The sequence below is a fragment of the Entelurus aequoreus genome, linkage group LG01 (genome assembly GCF_033978785.1).
Source record: "Entelurus aequoreus isolate RoL-2023_Sb linkage group LG01, RoL_Eaeq_v1.1, whole genome shotgun sequence".
Taxonomy (NCBI): Eukaryota; Metazoa; Chordata; class Actinopteri; order Syngnathiformes; family Syngnathidae; genus Entelurus; species Entelurus aequoreus.
The window spans coordinates 63106118-63123319 of record NC_084731.1 but is presented as its reverse complement, the minus strand read 5'-3'; the positions used below and the strand labels follow the sequence as shown (position 1 = coordinate 63123319).

The following is a 17202-nucleotide window of genomic DNA, read 5'->3' as shown; positions in this document are numbered from 1 at the left end:
AAGTTCCTTAGACAGGGCTTGGAGGCCTTCTAAGGCCCTCTGGACCGAGGCATCGGGGGCGGTGTTGTTAGGAATGAAGGTACAGCATTGGTCGCCAAACATTGCACGCACACCTTCTTCCTTGGCTATGATGCGGTCAAGGGCTATGCGGTTCCGGACGGCCATGAGGGAGGTCGGGGCAAGTTGTTCAGCAAGTTCCTCAACAGCGTCACAAGTCAGGTTGGTCAGTCTCAACAGATTATAAAAAAACATAGTTAATGCGTTCTACATTTTTAGTAGCAGTCACAGGGAAAATAGCACCAATGATAGGAAGGTTCTCGAAATTTGCACAAGATTCACACCACAATTTGTGTTGTGAGGGGACCCCCCATGGGTTGTCTTATTGCATCAAAGTAAACACCATCAGGGTTAATGCTATTTGGTAACAGTAGAAGAGAAAGTCAAATACAAATAGACGGAAAATAAATTGAAAGAGTAAACGAAACCAAATTTCTAGGTATAATGATTGATGATAAATTGAACTGGAAATCTCACATAAAAAATATACAACATAAAGTAGCAAGAAACACGTCAATAATGAATAAGGCAAAACATGTTCTAGACAAAAAATTTACTTCATATTCTCTACTGCTCACTAGTGTTACCATATCTGAGTTACTGTGTAGAAATATGGGGAAATAATTACAAAAGTACACTTCATTCATTAACGGTGTTACAAAAAAGATCAGTTAGAATAATACGTAATGTTGGATATAGAGAACATGCAAATCCTTTATTTATTGAATCAAAGATACTGAAATTCCACGACATAGTGAATTTGCAAACAGCTAAAATTATACACAAAGCAAACTATAACCTGCTACCCAAGAATATACAACAATTCTTCTCAAAAAAAGAGGAGAAATATAATCTTAGAGAGAAATGTAATTTAAAACATTTGTATGCACGTACAACACTTAAGACCTTCAGTATATCAGTATGTGGAATTAAATTATGGAATGGATTAAGCAAAGCAATCAAACAATGTACTAATATGATAGATACACTTCAAGAAACTCTTCAAACTTAAAGTGTTTACAAAGTACAAAGAAGAAGAACTATGATAAACATTCTGAATTTATTTAATTCATCCATTCTTTCACTCTCATAATAATCTTACTTATCTCATCATATGAAATGTAACTTACTTCACCAATTATTATTAATTTATTTATTTTTATTGTGATTACTTATGGAGTATATTGTGAATAAATTGAGAACAGGAAGTGAACAAAAGTTTTAGCAACTGGTATGTAAAAGAAAAGGGGTAGGATTAAATAAGCTCTGCTTCTTCCTACTCCTTTTCGAACATGTTGAAAAGAGAAACTGGAAATTGTGATGTATCATGTTGTATGCTTGCATGTTCAAAATAAACTCAAACTCAAACTCAAGGGTTTGTCATCAAATCAAAGGAGCCCGTTACACTCCTCCGAGATAAAATATGGCGGCGTCGGCGGGAAGTTAGAGAGGCCGCGGAAACTGGAGTTCCAAGGGGTGTTAATTTGGTACCCCCTAGGGTGAGTGGGGTCACCAGTCTAACCATAGCACAAAGCCCAACGGCTGACGTCGGGATTCTAATGTACAATCTCAGTGGCCAAGTGGTTAGAGTGTCCGCCCTGAGATCGGTAGGTTGTGAGTTCAAACCCCGGCCGAGTCATACCAAAGACTATAAAAATGGGACCCATTACCTCCCTGCTTGGCACTCAGCATCAAGGGTTGGAATTGGGGGTTAGATCACCAAAAATTATTCCCGGGCGCGGCACCGCTGCTGCTGCTCACTGCTCCCCTCACCTCCCAGGGGGTGAACAAGGGGATGGGTCAAATGCAGAGGACAAATTTCACCACACCTAGTGTGTGTGACAATCATTGGTACTTTAACTTAACTTTAATCTATGCTCCCCACAATACCATAATAAGTCAGCCCGTACCCAAGGGCCTATCCTTGAGCCATCTAACAGTGTGGTGCACCAGGAAGGGTCAATGTCACCCAATTTGTTGGGGGACGAAGACGGTCCTGTGAATTGAAAACATGTGTAATTCAGCTTTTGGGCCACAAAGGGAGGAAGTCGGGTGGAATTGTCAACAGGAGGGTACACACTAGCCAACAAATCGCAACCTGGCGGCGTGGGTTCAGAAAACAGGGAAATAAGACAGTTAGAGCCATTTGTATCAGTCAACTTAAAAGGGGCGGGATAAGTGTGTGGAAAGGGACGTCCAGCGGAACAAGCAACACAGTCACCCAGGTCTTGGCTCTTGGCCATGCTAGTCATCCACCTGAGCCACAGGTTGCCTGCACCTGCTCCTAAGGTCAAAGTTACCAGGTCTTTGGTGGTGATGTCATTAGTATACATAGATGTGAGAGCCTTTGAAACGTCACCGAGGTGGAGTGGCACTTTAGGTGCTACAGAGGGTGTAGCACCTAAATATACACACGAGCAAGCAAGCGCTCACGCACACACACGTAAGCACTCACGCACGCGTAAGCACTCACGTACACACACGCGCACGCGTAAGCACTCACGCACACACACACAAAAGAAAAACCTGCACGAAAGCTCTTTCTCTGCGTTTCACTTTACCATAAAACTTCGTTACTTTTCTAATTTACCAAAAGTTTGAGTTCACGACTTTACGAGTGTTGTAAACTCCCTCTTAACCCTTTCAAGAAACGTTCTCTTTTTTCTTTTTGAACTCTACCTGCTAATTCACATTCAATTGACCATTAAATGGTAACCATTCATCACATTTTCCCACCCGCCATCACATTCCTGTCTGTCAAACTCCGTGGCCATTGTGTCTCTTTTGTCTTAATTTTATTGCACACTTTAGTGCCTCCGGGATCTTTATTGTAATATTACAAATGGTCTCCAACCGTGAAATGTATCGTACCATGCGAAGGGTCTCGAACCCGTTACTCAGAATTTATCGTACTATACGAAGGGTCTCGAACCCGTTACTCAGAATTTATCGTACCATACGAAGGGTCTCGAACCCGTTACTCAGAATTTATCGTACCATACGAAGGGTCTCGAACCCGTTACTCTTTTAGGCGACGACCCAGGGTGAGCCACACCCGACTATTAGTTCACTCGTCAATGAAACTGCCCGTCACGGTAGTCCAGACACAATGACGTGAGTTGGCCGCTATTTATAACTATTATGTGGTGGCGGGTCAGGCAAAAATGCAACCAATCTATCAAAATCTCCACTCTGTGTCTGGGATACAAAACGGTGTTTGACTTACAGACTTCAGGACAGACTCCTAATGCAGATTTTACAAAAATATGTTGGCCAAGTGAGTCTGTCCAGAAGATTGCAAGAGGTGTCCAATTCTCAGCGTGTCATTCCCGGACGATAGCCCCCAAATTGTTGCGTTTGGACCAGATGTTCCTCCAAGGGAATTAAAGTTACTGGTCAATCCCAAGTTCTTTCTAATGACATATATGCTGAGTATGAGTAAAGACCCCAACAGAATTGGTATTTTGCAATTTATTCCAAAGCTGTGGAGAGACCAACCTAAAAACAACACATTCAAATCGCATCGCCAAGTTAATCTAAAACTCTTACGGAAGCGCTCTCTTCTTCAATATGCCAATAGCCCCCACTCTTCAGAAGGAATACACAAGTCCATTGTTCTACTCTGGATGAGACAGGGTGAGGTAAAAAAAGGAGTACTTCTACTCCCCACATTCCCAAGCTCAAGGTAACTCACAGTGCACCATCGGACATGATAACTCTTAAATACGGAGCTATGTATATATATATATATATATATATATATATATATATATATATATATATATATATATATATATATATATATCTCCGTCAGTTCTCACGCAGTTGCTTTTAGCTGCGGGCATAACACTACAGGCGTTTCTCCCTCTTTCTTGTCTCTGCTTCTCACAGAGACATAAACAAGCACACCTTCTTACATACGTCACGCGTGCACAACACACGCCCTCCCCGAGCAGAGAGGTAGCTACATGGGTAACATTAGCTGTGATGCTAACGGTGCGTTGCGAGTGGTAATACGAGAGAAAGAAGGTGTGAATCTGGTAACAAATGGAGGAAGAATTAATTCCCAAGAAAAACAGCACGGGGTGCACCATCTGGCGATGGTTTGGCTTCAAGCGGGAATATGTTGAACAAGTATGCGGCAAAAGCGTTGCTACAAAAAGTAGCAACACTGCTAATTGTTAGCATCATTTGAAAAGTCACCCGCTAGAGAATGAAGAGTGCTTGAAACTGCATGTCAACATCTCCGTTCGGTGCCACACCCAAAAAATGCCGAAGCAACAATTTCCAGATCAACACCGTATGAAAAAAAAATCAACAACAGAAGGAGATCACGTCCGCAGTAACCTAGCACAGAACGAAGGACATACACTATTTGATTTCCTATTATGCAGCTCATTTTTATTTGACAGTTTTTGAAATATCTTGTGTGACATCATGCACAAAAGTGCACTAATAGCTTGTTTTAAAATGTCTCTGACAATCTTGCACTTTCTGTTTTGGAAATGACATAAATGTTTGTGCCACTGCTTAATAACTGTTTAATAAATACAGTTTTGCTAAATTGACTTAGTTGTGATTTCCCTCTCTGCATGAAAGTTTAAAATGAGCATATATTAACGTAGTATGAAGAAGAATGTTTTAATGTAGACACATAGAATCATCATACTGCTGTGATTATATGCATCAAGTGTTCATTCAAGACTAAGGCAAAATATCGCGATATATATCGTGTATCGTGACATGGCCCAAAAATATCGAGATATTAATAAAAGGCCATATCGGCCAGCCCTACAATCAACCTATCCCCAGGTGCATGTCTTTGGAAGTGGGAGGAACCCGGAGTACCCGGAGGGAACCCACGCAGTCACAGGGAGAACATGAAAACTCCACACAGAAAGATCCCGAGCGCAGGATCGAACCCAGGACCTTTGTATTGTGAGGCAGACGCACTAACAATGATTTGCAAATCTTTTTCAACTTATATTCAATTGAATAGACTGCAAAGACAAGATACTTAACGTTCGAACTGGTAAACGTTTTTTTTTTGCAAATAATAGCTCATTTGGAATTTGATGCCTGCAACATGTTTCAAAAAAACTGGCACAAGTGGCAAAAAAAGACTGACAAAGTTGAGGAATGCTCATCAAACACTTATTTGGAACATCCCACAGGTGAACAGGCTAATTGGGAACAGGTGGGTGCCATGATTGGGTATAAAAGCAGCTTCCATGTAATGCTCAGTCATTCACAAGATGGGGCGAGGGTCACCACTTTGTCAACAAATGTGTGAGCAAATCGTCCAACAGTTTAAGAACAACATTTCTCAACCAGCTATTGCAAGGAATTTAGGGATTTCACCATTTACGGTCCGTGATATCATCAAAAGGTTCAGAGAATCTGGAGAAATCACGGCAAGGCTAAAAATCAACATTGAATGCCCGTGACCTTCCAACCCTTCAGGCGGTACTGCATCAAAAAGCGACATCAGTGTGTAAAGGATATCACCACATGGGCTCAGGAACACTTCAGAAAACCACTGTCAGTAACTACAGTTAGTTGTTACATCTGTAAGTGCAAGTTAAAACTCTACTATGCAGAGCCAAAGCCATTTATCAACAACACCCATAAATGCTGCTGGCTTCGCTGGGCCCAAGCTCATCTAAGATGAGTGGAAAAGAGTTCTGTGGTCTGACGAGTCCACATTTTTGGAAACTGTGGACGTGGTGTCTTCGGGACAAAGAGGAAAAGAACCATCCAAACTGTTATAGGCGCAAAGTGTAAAAGCCAGCATCTGTGATGGTATGGGGTGTATTCGTGCCCAAGGCATGGGTAATTTACACATCTGTGAAGGCACCATTAATTCTGAAAGGTACATACAGGTTTTTGAGCAACATATGTTGCCACCCAAGCAACGTTATCATGAACGCCCCTGCTTATTTCAGCAAGACAATGTCAAGCCACGTGTTACAACAGTGTGGCTTCATGGTAAAAGAGTGCGGGTACCAGACTGGCCTGCCTGTAGTCCAGACCTGTCTCCCATTGAAAATGTGTGGTGCATTATGAAGCCTGAAATACCACAACAGAGACCCCCGGACTGTTGAACAACTTAAGCTGTACATCAAGCAAGAATGGGAAATAATTCCACTTCAAAAATGAGTGTTGTTAAAAGGAAAGGCCATGTAACACAGTGGTAAAAATGCCCTTGTGACAACTTTTTTGTAGTGTGTTGCTGCCATTAAATTAAAAAATGAAGTTTCTCAGTTGGAACATTAAATATCTTGTCTTTGCAGTCTATTCAATTAAATATACAGTTGCGATCAAAAGTTTACATACACTTGTAAAGAACATAATGTCCTGGCTGTCTTGAGTTTCCAATAATTTCTACAACTCTTAGTTTTTTTGTGATAGAGAGATTGGAGCACATACTTGTTGGTCACAAAAAACATTCATGAAGTTTGTTTTTTTTATGAATTTATTATGGGTCTACTGAAAATGTGGGCAAATCTGCTGGGTCAAAAGTATACATTGTTGCACTTGTAACGCGAAAACAAGACAACTTGAAGTATCTTTTTGACACACAAAAACGTGTGCGCCGTGTATTCTATCAAAGACGAGACTGAATTACTGCTTACATCAAAGACAACAAACCCACACCTTTGGGTAAATCTCCTGACGGTCACTTATAGGGGCCGCACCGAATTACTCACTCTTAACTGCGTACTGTATATGAATGCTAAACAAGAACAACATTGTTATGTGCACAATAGAACAATGACAGTGAATAATGACGACAAAGTCAAGTAAACAGGTGTGGTGAATTATGTCCTTAAAGCAACCTCTACAACATACAGCAATGTTACCTCCAAATTGTTCAGGACAACCTAAAATCATCAGCCCGGAGGTTGGGTCTTGGGCGCAGTTGGGTGTTCCAACAAGACAATGACCCCAAACACACGTCAAAAGTGGTAAAGGAATGGCTAAATCAGGCTAGAATGAAGGTTTTAGAATGGCCTTCCCAAAGTCCTGACTTAAACGTGTGGACAATGCTGAAGAAACAAGTCTATGTCAGAAAACCAACACATTTTTTGTATTAAATCAACATAAGAAACACAAGATACACTTACAATTAGTGCACCAACCCAAAAAACCTCCCTCCCCCATTTACACTCATTCGCACAAAAGGGTTGTTTCTTTCTGTTATTAATATTTCTGGTTCCTACATTATATATCAATATAGATCAATACAGTCTGCAGGGATACAGTCCGTAAGCACACATGATTGTATTTTTTTATGACTAATTTTAAGCGTTGACCGGTCCGCAATTACAAAACGGTTGGGGACCACTGATCTACAGTACATATTTACACACTTCTTTGAGAATGACTATGAGCGCACTTTCATAAGGTTTGTGTTGTACAGGAAACAGACGGAGGAGGTGATGTGGTGGTTCCAGCAAGGTCTCAGCTTCTTGCCGGCTCTTCTGGTCATCTGGACTTGGGCGTCATTCGTCTTCGCCTACGTGACAGCGGTGCTCCTGAGACATGTGGACCCTCTGGTCCCGTACATCAGGTAGTACTTCACATCCTGCTGACCATTGGCACTGTGACTGCAGGGACGTTTGAGAGCACTTCTAAATCCAATCAAGTCTTTGAATGGCTCGACTGCGCCTGGTTACGGTTGCTAAGCTGTGATTGGACAATCAGGCTTGGGAGCGCCAGATGATGACAAAAATTGTATTTTTGGTTAAAAAAAAAACAAATATGTCTTGGTATCCTCTAGGGTTTTCTAGATACCAATATTTTGGTACCGGTATCAAAATGTATTTCAATAATTTTCTAAATAAAAGGGACCACAAAAAATTTCATTATTGTCTTTATTTGAACCAAAAATCTTAGGGTACATGAAACATATGTTTATTATTGTAATTTAGTCCTTAAATAAAATAGTGAACATACTAGACAACTTGTCTTTTAGTAGTAAGTAAACAAACAAAGACTCCTAATTAGTCTGCTGACGTATGCAGTAACATTTTGTGTCATTTGTCATTCTATTATTTTGTCAACATTATGAGGGACAAACTGTAAAAATGGGTTATTAATCTACTTGTTCATTTACTGTTAATATCTGCTTATTTTCTGTTTTAACATGTTCTATCTACACTTCTATTAAAATGTAATAATCACTTATTCTTCTCTGCTTTGATACTTTACATTAGTTTTGGATGATACCACAAAAGTAGGTATCGATCTGATACCAAGTCGTTACAGGATCGTACAATGGTCATATTCAAAGTCCTCATGTGTCCAGGGACGTATTTACTGAGTTTATAAACATAATATGAGTTTTTAAAAAAGGAAAAAGGATTTTGTGACGATAAAAAATATTGATGTAATCACAGTAGTATCGACTAGATATGCTATTGTACTTGGTATCATTACAGTGGACGTCAGGTGTAGATCCACCCATGGCATTTGTTTACATTGTGACGCCGGTGAGCTATTGTATCCTCCTACGGTGTGTAGTGAAGCATGTTTAGCTATTCCTCGTCCTGCAGTGATAATGTTACTTGTAAGAAACGTACTTTATTTGTCGCCATGGAGGCGAGGATTAGTGATTTAGAAGTAGCTAAAACACTAGACTGCTGATGGATGTTAGCTGCTAGCTGGCTAGCCATGTCTTAAAGCACCTGAGGGTGTTTCAGTGTTATAACTTCACCTTTATCTTTACTTTTTACACCAAAATGCGTCCATTCTCCCTTTTCTGTCTACACACTGTCTGCTTGTAAGTACTCTGTGTGTGTGTGTGTGTGTGTGTGTGTGTGTGTGTGTGTGTGTGTGTGTGTGTGTGTGTGTGTGTGTGTGTGTGTGTGTGTGTGTGTGTGTGTGTGTGTGTGTGTGTGTGTGTGTGTGTGTGTGTGTGTGTGTGTGTGTGTGTGTGTGTGCTGCCGAACATGCTCCTATGCTTGTAAAACCAGCAATGTCACGACGTGACGACGCGCTGTCATGCCCGTTTAAAAAAAAAGGAGGGGGGAGGGGACCGGTACTTTTTAAAAGCAGTATAGTACCGAATATGATTCATTAGCACCGCGATACTATACTAGTACCAGTATACCGTACAACCCTAGTACCCTCAAACGTTGTGGATGAGTGTCATTGATGGTAGGTGCTGATGTTGTCGTGATTATTGGAAGAAATCTCTTCTCTGTTTGCAGCGACACAGGAACCATGGCGCCAGAGAGGTGCGTGTTTGGCTTCATGCTGGACGTATCGGCCTTTTTAGGTAAATACCAAACACTAAACATAGCATGTACTAGGAGACAATGATGTGAAGTACTCAAGCACTTAACTAGTGAGTGCAACAACTCCAGCAAGGTAAAGTTTTCCTGGTCACTTCAGCGTTTCAATCATGAATTCATCATGTAGGAATACAGATTCATCCACCACACACGCTTTACCTTAAATGACATCCTGACAAGAACGTTGCATTTGTGTCTAATTATTAGGGGTCTTTTTCAAAGTTAATTTCAACTATGCACGCAGGTCATTCACAGCGATTTATCGTGATCAATCCAAATGCACAAGTGTGATTAATCCGATTAAATAATGTGTTTAACAGCACCAGTTTGAAGTCAATGATATATGCTTTGAATTTTAACTTTTGAAGGTCAAGGCAAGTGTTGCCTTAAAGTAGGGCTCATATTTATAAATGTTTGTTCCATCTGACATCACATGGACAAAGATAAGACCTTCTGGAGAAAAGTTCTGTGGTCAGATGAAACAAAAATTGAGCTGTTTGGCCAAAATACCCAGCAATATGTTTGGAGGAGAAAAGGTGAGGCCTTTAATCCCAGGAACTCCATTCCTACGGTCAAGCATGGTAGTGGTAGTATTATGCTCTGGGCTGCCAATGGAATTGGTGCTTTAAATGGGACAATGAAAAAGGAGGTGTGGAGGGGGCCGTGGCCTGCGGGCCTGCCGCGGACCAGCCTCGAAGACAGCGACAGGTACGTAGATGGCCCAGGTGGGCCTTGTTATCTAATTACCTGTCGCCTTTATTAGCAGCAGCCGGGAGGAGAGACGTTATTGGAGCTGGAGTGAGAGCGAGCAAAAAACAGACACGGAAAGACATTTGCTTGAAAGCTACCCGCTGCACTAACTTATAAAAAATAAAACAGTGTTGTAACCCTGATCCGGGCTCTCATGGCGGTGTTTGGTGGTCTGAGGAACCCACTGGAGGGCAACCTCCACAATTTTGCGCCCAAACAAGCCGGACCACCTGAGGGGATGGAAGCCGACTCCCTGGCAGCAGTGACAAACATTCTCGCAGAGGTGACAGCGGCCAGCCAACGGCAGCTGGAGGCGGTCCGCCAACAAGTGGCCCAGCAGAGCCACATCCTGCAGGCGCTGGCGGACCGGGTGGGAGCAGCACGGCTAACATCAGCGGCCGTCTCCATACAGCGCATGGGGGAAAAGGAGGACCCCCCATGCCTTCATAGACATTTTTGTGGCCACGGCGGAGGTATGCGCGTGGCCAAAAGAAGAGTGGGGAGTGCGACTGCTGGAGGGGGAGGCGCAGCGAGCGGCGCTCAGCCTACCGGCGTTCAGCCTACCGGCGTTCAGCCTACCGGCGCTCAGCCTACCGGCGGCCTCCCGCATACACTTCCCGGACCTGAGAAGGGCTGGACCGGACCTGTTGCACCACCGAGGACCACCGGCGCCAGTTCCGGGCGCTGCGTCTGGGGACGGCGATGCGCTGGCTGCAACCGGGCAAAAGCGACGTCCAGGTGATGGAGTGGCTGGTCCTGGAGCAGTTCCTGGAGGCGATCCCAGCGAGGACGGCGGCCTGGGTCCGCTACCACCGGCCCCGAGACCTGAACGCAGCGGTGACGCTCGCCGAGGACCACCTGGCAGTGCACCGCGAGGCAGCCGAGCGCCCAGCACCAACACCGCGCGAACCGAACGTGTAGCGGGAGGAGGCTGCGCCACCAACTCTTTGTCTGCTTTGTGCCCACAGGACCCAACGAGCCCAGCACCAGCACCGCGCAGAGCGAGCGCGAGGAGGGAGGAGGCGGCGCCACCGTTTCCACGGCGCCGCGCAACTGACTCTTTTGTGTGTGCTTCCTCGCAGGTCCCGGCTGCTGCGAATACGGTGCTTCCCGCGCAGACGGCCCCGCATGCGTGCTGGAGGCGTGGGCAGCCCGGTCACGTGCGTCAGGGACCTCCACGTGTCGAGGTGAGGCAGGTGATCCGGGTTGCCGGCCCTCCAGCGCCCTCCCCCAGCCCGGGTGAGACGTACTGTATGCAGGTAAGGATACAAGGGAGTACATACCTGGCGATGGTGGATTCGGGCTGCGAGCAGTCCGTGATCCACAAGAACCTGGTTTGACCCGGGGCTTTGAGGCAGGCAGCACGGGTGAGAAATAGATGTGTTCATGGGGATGTGCACGAATACCCTGTGGTCCCGGTGGAAATTCAATACGGCGGTCAAAAGCATAGTGTCAAGGTTGCTGTAAGTGCGCACCTTACGCACCCCTTAATCCTGGGTACTAATTGGCCGGGGTTTAACAATTTAGTGACGCAATGTGTAGGGGTGCGTTCACGACCAGTAGGAAAGGGGATTATCTGCGCGGTTCTCAGCGGCAACGCAGGTTCATCCGACACTGCCGAGGGGGAACCAGCGGGGGCTTCGCGGGAAGCCCCCCCGCCCCCCCACTGGCACCCTACGGAGGATTTCCCCCTCGAGCAGTCCTGGGATGACAGTCTGCGCGCGGCCTGGGACCAGGTAGTTTCCATCGATGGTCAGCTGGTGCGCCCGGGAACAGCGTGGATATTCCCTCACTTCGCAATTATTAGAGATAGGTTAAACCGAGTGAGTCGTGACACTCAAACAGGAGAGGATATCACCCAGTTGTTGGTGCCGAAACGCCGTTAGGAAATGGTTTTCCAGGCGGCGCACGTTCACCCTATGGCCGGACACATGGGGTATGATAAGACACTCCACCGGGTAATGGTCCGTTTCTATTGGCCAGGCATCCGGGCAGATGTGCGCCGCTGGTGTGCGGCCTGCCTGGACTGCTAGCTGGTCAATCCAGCGGCCACCCCCAGGGCGCTTTTGCGCCCATTACCACTCATAGAGGTCCTGTTTGAGCGGATTGGCATGGACCTCATCGGACCATTTCACCGGAGCACACAGGGATATCGTTTTGCGCTAGTCCTGGTGGATTACGCAACTCGTTATCCTGAAGCAGTGCCGCTGCGCTCCATCTCTGCAAAGAGTGTAGCGCAAGCGCTGTTTCAGGTCATCTCCCGGGTCGGAATCCCGAAAGAGATTCTGACTGACCAGGGCACGTCCTTTATGTCACGCACGATAAAGGATTATTGGGGATCAAATCCATTCGGACCAGCGTCTACCACCCTCAGACCGACGTGTTGGTGGAGCGGCTGAATAGGACGTTGAAATCCATGAAATCCAAATTGGCATAAATGGTTGGATCCCCTGCTGTTTGCAATGCGGGAGGTTCCCCAGGCCTCCACTGGGTTCCCCCCCCCCCCCCCCCCCCCTTTGAATTATTATACGGCAGGTAGCCGCGCGGGGTTTTGGACCTCATTAAAGAATTCTGGGAGGTAGGTCCAAGCCCCAGCAAAAATGAAATTCAATACGTCATGGACCTGAGAGCAAAACTCCACATGGTGGGGCACTTGTCACGCGAGAATTTGCTCCCAGCCCAGGAATGTCAGCAGCGCTTGTACAACAGGGTGACGCAGCTAAGGAAATTTTCACCGGGAGAAAAAGTGCTTGTATTACTCCCGATGTCCAGCTCGAAATTACTCACCAAGTGGCAAGGATCCTTTGCGGTCACACGGCGAGTGAGCGGGGCGGAGACACTCAAATTTACCATCTCAACCTCCAGAAGGCATGGAAGAAGGCGCAGCCTGTTTCCATGGTGACGGTGGTCGAGGAGGAGGAGGAGTTCCCGCGCTTTGCCCCGGCCTACCCCCTCCTCTGTGATAATCAGCTCACGTTAGCGCAGAAAGCAGATGTTGCCAAGCTGCAGCAGCGCTTTTTCTGATGTGTTCTCCCCTCGGCCCGGCCGCACAAACCTCATCCAACATCACATTGAGACCAGCCCGGGTGATACGGTGCGGTCTCGGCCCTACAGGCTCCCCGAACACAAACGCAAAGTGGTTTGGGAGGAATTAAAATCCATGCTGGAGTTAGGGGTAATAGAAGAGTCACACAGTGCGTGGTGCAGCCCCATCTTTCTGGTGGGGAAGAAGGATGGGTCTGTGCGGTTGGTTCTGTGTGGATTACCGCAAGGTAAATGAGGTGTCACGTTTTGACGCCTACCCAATGCCGCGGGTCGACGAGCTCCTGGATCGGCTGGGCACTGCTCGCTTTTTTACAACACTGGATTTGACCAAGGGCTACTGGCAGATTCCCTTGTCGCCAGAGTCCAAGGAAAAAACGGCATGTTCCACTCTGGAAGGTTTATACCAATTTGTGACACTTCCGTTCGGCTTGTTCGGTGCACCTGCCACGTTCCAGCGCCTCATGGACCGGGTTCTGCGCCCTCACGCTGCATACGCGGCCGCCTATCTGGATGACGTCATCATCCAGAGTGGCGACTGGGAAGTCTGTGAGTCCCTAAAGCAGGCGGGGCTCACCGCCAACCCGGCAAAGTGTGCAGTTGGCTGGAGGGCAGTACAGTATTTGGGGTACCACTTGGGAGGTGGGCAGGTGTGCCTGCAAGTAGATAAAACAGCGGAAATTGCGGCCTGCCCAACCCCCAAGACGAAAAAAGAGGTGAGACAGTTTTTGGGTCTGGCAGGTTACTATCGGAGGTTTATCCCCGGTTCGCAGAACTGACCAACCCACTAACTGACCTCACCCGAAAGGGTGCTCCAGATCTGGTCCAGTGGACGGAGCAGTGCCAGCAGGCGTTTGAGAGGGTTAAGAAGGCCCTCTGCGAGTAGCCGGTCCTGCACATGCCTGATTTTTCTCTCCCGTTTTGTCTGCAGGCTGATGCGTCTGGCAGAGGGCTGGGAGCTGTTTTGTCCCAGCAGGTGGGGGGCGTCTACCGCCCCATCCTGTACATCAGCCGGAAGCTCTCTGAGCGGGAGGCGAGGTACAGCCCCCTGGAGAGGGAGTGCCTCGCCATCCAGCGGGCGGTCGGTGCCCTCCGGTACTACCTCCTGGGGCGCTCATTCAGCCTGTGCTCGGACCACAAACCCCTCCAGTGGCTCCACCGCATGAAGGATGCCAACGCGCGGATCACCCGTTGGTATCAAGCTTTACAACCCTACAATTTCAGAGTGATCCACAGATCGGGGGCGCAGATGGCCGTGGCTGACTTCCTCTCCCGCTCCCACACGGGGGAGTGGGGGGGAGTAGGGGCGGCCGGACGGCTTCCCGGCCTGAGTCTGGCGGTGGAGGTATGTGGAGGGGGGGCGTGGCCTGCGGGCCTGCCGCGGAATGGGGTTTGCCAGGACCAGCCTCGAAGACAGCGACATGTGCGTAGATGGCCCAGGTGGACTTTGTTATCTAATCACCTGTCGCCTTTATTAGGATTAGCCGGGAGGAGAGACGTTGTTGGTGCTGGAGTGAGAGCGAGCGAGAAACAGACACGGAAAGACAGTTGCTGGAAAGCAACCCGCTGCACTAACTTATAAAAAATAAAAGTGTTGTAAACCTGATCCGGGCTCTCATGGCGGTGTTTGGTGGTCTGAGGAACCCACTGAAGGGCAACCTACACAGGAGGATTATCTCCAAATTCTTCAGGACAACCTAAAATCATCAGCCCGGAGGTTGGGTCTTGGGCGCGGTTGGGTGTTCCAACAGGAAAATGACCCCAAACACATGTCAAAAGTGGTAAAGGAATGGCTAAATCAGGCTAGAATGAAGGTTTTAGAATGGCCTTCCCAAAGTCCTGACTTAAACGTGTGGACAATGCTGAAGAAACAAGTCCATGTCAGAAAACCAACACATTTAGCTGAACTGCACCATTTTGTCAAGAGGAGTGGTCAAAAATTCAAGCAGAAGCTTGCCAGAAGCTTGTGGATGGCTACCAAAAGCACCTTATTGCAGTGAAACTTGCCAAGGGACATGTAAGCAAATATTAACATTGCTGTATGTATACTTTTGACGCAGCAGATTTGCTCACATTTTCAGTAGACTCATAATAAATTCATAAAAGAACCAAACTTCATGAATATTTTTTGTGACCAACAAGTATGTGCTCCAATCACTCTATCACAAAAAAATAAGAGTTGTAGAAATTATTGAAAACTCAAGACAGCCATGACATTATGTTCTTTACAAGTGTATGCAAACTTTTGATCGCGACTATTAGTGTGCGTGTGTGTGTGTGTGTGTGTGTGTGTGTGTGTGTGTGTGTGTGTGTGTGTGTGTGTGTGTGTGTGTGTGTGTGTGTGTGTACAGTACAGGCCAAAAGTTTGAACACACCTCATTTCAATGCGTTTTCTTTATTTTCATGACTATTTACATTGTAGATTGTCACTGAAGGCATCACAACTATGACACCTGTGAAGTGAAAACCATTTCAGGTGACTACCTCTTGAAGATCAACGAGAGAATGCCAAGAGTGTGCAAAACAGTAATCAGAGCAAAGGGGGGCTATTTTGAAGAAACTAGAACTAAAAACATGTTTTCGGTTATTTCACCTTTTTTTGTTAAGTACATAACTCCACATGTGTTCATTCATAGTTTTGATGTGACAATCTACAATGTAAATAGTCATGAAAATAAAGAAAACACATTGAATGAGAAGGTGTGTCCAAACTTTTGGCCTGTACTATATGTATGTATGTGTATATATATATATATATATATATATATATATATATATATATATATACACACACACACACATACATGCATACACACACATATACATATATATATATATATGAGGCTGAGGTTGCCGAGGTAGTTTAAAAGCTCCTCGGATGCTGTGGGGCTGTCTTGGTTGACAAGACTCTGCAACATCGCGTGGACATCGGGGGCGGTACCTCTGGATGTGTATATATATATATACATATACATACATACATACATACACATATATATATACAAACCCCGTTTCCATATGAGTTGGGAAATTGTGTTAGATGTAAATATGAACGGAATACATCCATCCATCTTCTTCCGCTTATCCGAGGTCGGGTCGCGGGGGCAGCAGCCGAAGCAGGGAAGCCCAGACTTCCCTCTCCCCAGCCTCTTCGTCCAGCTCTTCCCAGGGGATCCCGAGGCGTTCTCAGGCCAGGCGGGAGACATAGTCTTCCCAACGTGTCCTGGGTCTTCCCCGTGGCCTCCTACCGGTCGGACGTGCCCTAAACACCTCCCTAGGGAGGCGTTCGGGTGGCATCCTGACCAGATGCCCGAACCACCTCATCTGGCTCCTCTCGATGTAGAGCAGCAGCGGCTTTACTCTGAGCTCTCCCCGGATGACAGAGCTTCTCACCCTATCTCTAAGGGAGAGCCCCGCCACCCGGCGGAGGAAACTCATTTCGGCCGCTTGTACCCGTGATCTTGTCCTTTCGGTCATAACCCAAAGCTCATGACCATAGGTGAGGATGGGAACGTAGAGCGACTGGTAAATTGAGAGCTTTGCCTTACGACTCAGCTCCTGAACGGAGTACAATGATTTGCAAATCCTTTTCAACCCATATTCAGTTGAACGCACTACAAAGACAAGATATTTATTTTTTTTTTGCAAATAATTAACTTAGAATTTCATGGCTGCAACACGTGCCAAATTAGTTGGGAAAGGGCATGTTCACCACTGTGTTACATGGCCTTTCCTTTTAACAACACTCAGTAAACGTTTGGGAACTGAGGAGACACTTTTTTTAAGCTTCTCAGGTGGAATTCTTTCCCATTCTTGCTTGATGTACAGCTTAATTTGTTCAACAGTCCGGGGGTCTCCGTTGTGGTATTTTAGGCTTCATAATGCGCCACACATTTTCAATGGGAGACAGGTCTGGACTACAGGCAGGCCAGTCTAGTACCCGCACACGTGGCTTGGCATTGTCTTGCTGAAATAAGCAGGGGCGTCCATGGTAACGTTGCTTGGATGGCAACATATGTTGCTGCAAAACCTGTATGTACCTTTCAGCATTAAT

At 46.2% G+C, this 17202-nt stretch overlaps 1 protein-coding gene across 3 annotated transcripts in view; it reads left to right on the top strand.

Moving 5' to 3' along the window:
- The window catches only part of dram2b (DNA-damage regulated autophagy modulator 2b), a 37936-nt gene that overhangs the window by 7843 nt on the left and 12891 nt on the right, over positions 1 to 17202 (top strand). Inside the window, exons 2-4 of one of the 3 annotated variants that reach the window (XM_062056079.1) lie at positions 7481 to 7630; positions 9273 to 9340; positions 11075 to 11293. In XM_062056079.1, the coding sequence (XP_061912063.1) occupies positions 7481 to 7630; positions 9273 to 9340; positions 11075 to 11293 (437 nt within the window). The remainder of the gene's footprint in view (positions 1 to 7480; positions 7631 to 9272; positions 9341 to 11074; positions 11294 to 17202) is intronic. The other 2 variants (XM_062056087.1, XM_062056097.1) reach the window with 2 other exon arrangements.